This window comes from Bison bison, unplaced genomic scaffold, assembly GCF_000754665.1.
Source record: "Bison bison bison isolate TAMUID 2011002044 unplaced genomic scaffold, Bison_UMD1.0 scf7180017864263, whole genome shotgun sequence".
Lineage (NCBI taxonomy): Eukaryota > Metazoa > Chordata > Mammalia > Artiodactyla > Bovidae > Bison > Bison bison.
The window spans coordinates 7,114,529-7,120,749 of NW_011494835.1; the positions used below are offsets into that span (position 1 = coordinate 7,114,529).

Here is a 6,221-nt window from a genome sequence, read left to right on the forward strand (position 1 = left end):
GGCACCTGCCGGCCCAGCTCCCATTCCCACAGACCCCTTCCAGCAGCCCCCACCTCAGCAGACCCAGCGCAAGATGCTCCTGGATGTGACCACTGGCCAGTACTATCTGGTGGACACACCAGTACAGCCCATGACCCGGAGACTGTTTGACCCCGAGACGGGGCAGTATGTGGACGTGCCAATGACCTCCCAGCAGCAGGCAGTGGCTCCCATGTCCCTCCCTGTGCCTCCCCTGGCCCTGAGTCCTGGGGCCTATGGACCCACTTACATGATCTACCCCGGGTTTCTGCCCACGGTGCTGCCCGCCAACGCCCTGCAGCCCACGCCAATTGCTCGCACTCCAGCGGGCGGTGAGCTCTCCCCACTGACAGCAGAGCCCCCCAGCAAAGAGGCAGCTGCAGCGTTCACCGAGGCCCCCTACTTCATGGCCTCTGGTCAGTCTCCCGCCTCCTCTTCCTCCTCTGCCCCGGCAGCCACCTCCCAGCTCGTAGGGGCCAAGGGCTTTGCCCAGCTGCACGGCAAGCCTGTCATCAGCATCACCTCACAGCCCCTGGGGCCGCGGATCATCGCACCCCCGTCCTTTGACGGCACCACCATGAGCTTCGTGGTAGAACACAGATGATGAGTGGTCACCAGAAAGCCAAAGGGAGCAGCTGCTGGTGAGTGACTATCACTTTGATAATCAGGTTTGAGGGATTAAGAAGAGTCCTAATGCTTTGTGTTTGAAGTGGTAGGTTTATAGCAGAGGAGGTATTTTCATAATAGAACCCCATTCAAATTATTAGGGAGCTAATTTTCCTGCCAAGCTTCCTTCTCTCCCCACTCCTCAGCCCCATGGCTGGCCTTTTCCCTTTGACCTTTTCAAATTGCCTGAGTGTTTTTCCCACAGTGAGTAGGAGGGATCTATCAGGGTTAGCCTTGGGTGAAGATTGGCAGGGGGAAGAAATGAAAACCTGGTCTGGATTTTGTGGAGTGAGCTTTATTCCTTGCAGCCCCAGTGACAGAAGCACAGGACATCTTTGGAAACACCATTACTCTGGTTGCTCCTCAGAGAAAGGAGAGTCAAAGACTGACATTTTCTTGTTAAGAGGTTTTCTAAAATCTGCAGAATGGCTTCTGTCCATCTTCCACATCTTTCTCTTGAAGTTTCTTATACAAAAGAGCCTATTTTAAGGTCTTGTTTTTGCTTTCAGACAATCAGAATACTTTGTTTAGGCAAGTCCAAAGTCTTTACAAAGTCTTAAAGGTATTTTACACACACACACACACACACACACACACACACACGGCTTGACCCCATGGGATGGAAGATTCCCAAGCTGCAGTGGCTCCTGGGATGAAGCTGCGGTGTTTGATCCAGTCTGTTCAGAGTGAATCCACTATGCTCTGCTGGGAATGCCTACAAGGCACCCTTTCCTATCTGCATTCTCTCCCGTCAGAAAAGAATCAACTCCCCCTTGTTCCCCTCTCTAAGTGAAGTAGATGTGGATTCTGACACCGAAGCCCATCGGTGAGAATTCGAAATTCATCAGTGGGAATCCTTGCTGTTACTACAGTCCATGGAACTTGATAAGAAGGGGAGCCAGGTTTTTCTGAACCAGGACACTTTAGGTCAACCACATAAGGCAGGGGTAACCCTCAGACAGGCTTCCCTGGTGGCTCAGTGATGAAAGGGAGATGCAGGTTCAATCCCTGGGTTGGAAAGATCCCCTGGAGAAGGAAATGGCAATCCACTGCAGTATTCTTGCCTGGAGAATTCCATGGACGGAGGAGCCTGGCGGGCTACAGTCCATGGGGTCGTAAGAGTTGGACATGACTGAGCAGCTAAACACACACACACACACACCCTTCAGATACAGGAGGAAGCTGCCTGCACTGGGCGGACAGATTTGCCCTCTCCTTCTGTTGTCTTCACATGAGGAAGGGTTGACAGCATAAATGCTTCTAAGGGGTTTCATACCTCCGTAAGAGCATACTGAACTGAGAAAGGAGAGGAAGAGGGGAGGAACCCTTTCTATGCTTACATGAAAAAAATAAGCCATTCCTGTACTGAAAAGAAAGAGAGGAACATTGTTTCTTTCTGCAATGAAAAAAAGCCTTAAATTAAGATGTAGGATCAGAGAGCCAGCATCTTTTCACCAGTTGTATGTTCTGGGGCATGCAAACTCTCTAGGACCCATGACAACTGTGTGTCAATGATTTCTACTGCTCAACATTTGTGTGAATGTCAGATCATGTAACAGTTGTTGCAAAATATAAAAGCTTTCCAAATTAAGGGATTTTACTATGTATTATATTTACTAGGCTGCAAAATAAACAATAGACCACTGTTCAATAATCCTTGGATCTTCCTTAAAAAAATCAAGTAAAAGCACAACCCTCATTTCACTTCTAATCTAGAAATAAATGATTTGAATTCCTTTCCAAGAATTTTCAACGGGCCATATGTAATGAACACAAATAAAGAAGGGAGGCAAAGATTAATGATGAATAATGCAACTGTTGTTCAATGTAGAAAATAAAGAAATATGCATGTGGAAGAGGCCCCAATTTAGAGATAGCTTTGCAGAAGAAAAGGAGTAGCCTCTAGACAAAAGTGTTTTCATCTTCTGGACAGGTGGGATGTTTACCTAAGGCTGTTTGGGAGCAGCTAATCCTGGGAGGCCTTTGTGTGAGTTGTGGAGGCACAGGGCAAGGGGAAAGGAGGACAGGGCCCCGAGGAGGGAGGAAGTGGCACAGGCTAGCTTCGTGTCCTGTAGCAGCTGCCTCTGGCCCTTCTCCCGTCTGCTGAGTCTGGAGAGATTAGGCTGGAGTGGTTTCCATCAGACATAAATACAAACCCAGGTTTTTTGTACTAGATATTTGAACAGTGATTTATTTGAAAGCTTTTCATTTCTTTAACATTTATTTTACTCCACAACCCTAAAAATAGACAGAAAGGCAAAAGCTGGCTTCAAGATTTAACGATAGGCAAGGAGATAACTGGGGCTTCCCTGGTGGCTCAGAAGGTAAAGAATCTGCCTGCAATGCAGAGACCTGGGTTCAATCTCTGAGTTGGGAAGATCCCCTAGAGAAGGGAATGGCAACTGACTCCGGGATTCTTGCCTGGAGAACTCCATCAACAGAGGAGCTGGGCGGACTACAGTCCATGCAGTTTTACAGAGTCAGACACAACTGAGCAATTAATACATATACACACACAAACACATACACACATAGAGGAGTTAATTATTAGCTTTCTGTGTATAGGTGAAAATCTAATTACCCAAATTCAGATGATAACTAAAATCCTTCAAGACTCAGCATCCTGAAAGTTCTATGCCACTTGCCAAAGAAAAGTCAGGTTAAAAAAAAGGAAATGTATAGTTCTTTTCCTTGTGTGAAAAAATTTAAACATGGTTCAGATATAGCAAAAATTACATGGTACACCCCCGTTCATCTGTTGGTGTTTGTACGGACAGTCAGTGTGAGAAGGCCTGGAAGCTAGTTTCACTTTAAGATTTCCTTTGAAAACTAGACTTATTCCAGAGTTTTTTCTTGAGGTAGAGTAGGGTTTTATGTGCCCCTCTCAACTAAGTCACATAAATGACTTGATCCAAACACAGCATTTCATGGAGAATAAAACTGGGGCTTTAGAAAGAAGTGGTTTTGCTGGAGTGGGCCCCAGAGAGGGAGAGAACCAGGACCCATGGGGCTGGCTCCTGGCTCCTGGACCACACACTGTGCTGTTTGTTTGTTGGTAGGAGTCATGAAACAAAAAAAGGATGGCAGAGGAGCCTAATGAGTCCAGGACTGGCAGCCAGGACACCTTGGACCTGCTCTGATTCTCTTGACTTTTGTAAAATGAATGTTTAATAAAACACACTAACTACTTCATTCATTCCACGAGCATGAATTACATGTTTACACTCCATCAGCCATGGTGAACTCTGTGGTGAGGCTATGAATCCACATGTGACCATCCTATTAATACAAGCCAGGAGCCTGCACTCCAGCTGGAAGACATAAGCTGTACACACAGAACTGCAAAACCAGTGTTCAAATCCTGTCTTAACCTTTAAGATTCCTTCCAGCTCAAATAATAAGTATTTCATCATCTATTTTTAGCTGCACGTTGTAACCAGGAGCCTTACTTTCTCCCCCATATAGATTTGAGTATACCCAGCTGCTGCTCCTCTCAGATTATTCTGAATTTTCCTCTAGTTTCACTTTTATAGGGGTGTCTTTGCTATTTCTCTTCTTCCTGTGAACAAAATTGCAGTGCTCCTCAATCTTTGCCTGGTCACAACCCATCTCAGAAGCTAAGTAGTAATATTATGTATTTTATTTGTATTTAGTAATGATATCACACAGTGTGATAAATGGACCAAACGGTTCCCAGCTGGTGGCCAGAGAGTTACAACAGAAACCCACTGGAAACACACCAGTGTGCTGGGCATACCAGTTCAACACTTGCTAGCTCTCTCCTTTCTTGTTAGGCCTTTGTCGTTTGTTATGTTTCATTTTGGAAGTCCCTTCTCCACAGTATCTCTGATGCCTTTTCTGATGAGATTATTTGTATTTTAGATTTCTGTCATTTGAGGCATGTGGCTATATTTTTTCTTCCCTAACATATTCAGTCTCCTGCTTTCTCCTGCCCACCCGCTTACATGCTGTATTTTTGCTTTAAAATTGTATCTGAGACTTGATACTAAGTACCATTTACAAGGGCATAAAGATATATGTAATAATAACAACAGAAAACTGTTATTGGCACCATGCCTGCCACCCAGTGGGGACTGCAATTATTTTGTTTCCTTTGAATGTCTTTTCTGTTTTTAATACTTGACCCATTTGCTTCTTCATTTCTGAGTGTGCCTTATACTGTTCTTGTGTCATTGTTCTTTCTTTTTCTCCTCACTTCTTCGGAGTTATTTCTACCTCCTGAATAGAGCCCCAGACATCAGCAACTAAAGAGGAAGGAGAAAGGGAGCGGATTCAGGGGAAATGATTTCCATAGGGTTCTCTAAAGGGGCCCCATGGGGTCCTTAGATCATCAAACCCTGTCCCCTTGTGTAAAAATTGCAGGAGAAAATTCAGGCTGACCCTTCTTAAGTCACAGTGTCCATCTAGGGCAGAACTGGGACTCAGAACTGAAGTATCCCAGACCAGAGTGTATTTCCATTTGCTTCTTTCTTAATGCTGCCCAGCCCCCTTCTCTTTTTCTCCAAGTCTTCTTTCTCCTCCTCCATCCCCGGGTCTGGCCCACACCTTACTTTTCCTCTTTGCTTCCCCTTCCATTTGTTTGAGAATTTGCTTTCTGTTTTTTGATAATTTCTTTTTTATTCCTTATTGTTGGTTCTTCTTTCCTGTTCCCTTGAAGTTGATTTAGTTTAAAGTGCCACCTTGCTTCTTCCCTTCTCCTCCCTTTTCTGCTTGGAGTCTGTTGTCATCATGGACTAGACCGCTGGAAGTGGCGGCTCCCTTACCTGTGTTCTCGGCAGCCTCGCGCACGAGGTCACAGGGCGGGCTGCAGGCAGCACACTCGACGTTTCATTTTCAGCTCATCCCATGATCACATTTCTGAATCAATTCATTTATATCTGTTTTTTCCTACCGTGATTGTGGCTTCCTCTCCTGATGATTATATATAGCTGCTGTTGTATTATCTTCCTTTTGTCTTTTTTTTTTTTGCCATTTCTTTTTTCTCCCTTTCTCTTTCCTTGGATTGTAGCTTTCCTCATTCTTATTATTTTGTGCTTTTCTCTACAGGGTTTTTTTTTTTTTTGTCATTGTATTTTCCTCAAACCTCTATAAAATTAAGAAGAAAGGAAAATTAATAACTAATGTGTATTCATTTATTATATACCAAGATTTAACATCATGCTGCTTGATTCTTTAAGCCAGTGGGTACTTTCTTATCCCCATTTGACAAGTGAAAAAATAATTTGTCCCAGATCAAGAGACCAGCTGAAATCCAGGCCCTTGGAGCTCAGTGGCCATGTGTTGCCCACTTTCTTCCTCTCTGCCCTGCACATCTCAGTTCCTTGTGAATTGTCCCTCTTTCTTAACTGGGAAAAGGGGAGAAAATAAGGTAAGAAACTGAGTCTGGCAATGTCTAGCATATATTTAAGCCTCCATGTGTGTTTCTCTTTTGATTAAAAAATTAGCTCTCGTTAGTCATTAGAACACTGTGTGTCCCAAAGAGAAATAGTTTCAGCACTTCTAGGGGCTGTGGCTGC

The 6,221-nt window shown here is 44.6% G+C and overlaps 1 protein-coding gene across 1 annotated transcript in view; it reads left to right on the top strand.

Annotated features, from left to right (window-relative positions):
- The first annotated feature begins 6 nt into the window (after positions 1–6).
- Positions 7–6,221, top strand: part of LOC104994654 (proline-rich basic protein 1) — a 13,218-nt gene continuing 7,003 nt past the window's right edge. Inside the window, exon 1 of the mRNA XM_010848302.1 lies at positions 7–659. Coding sequence (XP_010846604.1) covers positions 74–622 — 549 coding nt within the window. The 5' untranslated portion in view covers positions 7–73 and the 3' untranslated portion in view covers positions 623–659. The remainder of the gene's footprint in view (positions 660–6,221) is intronic.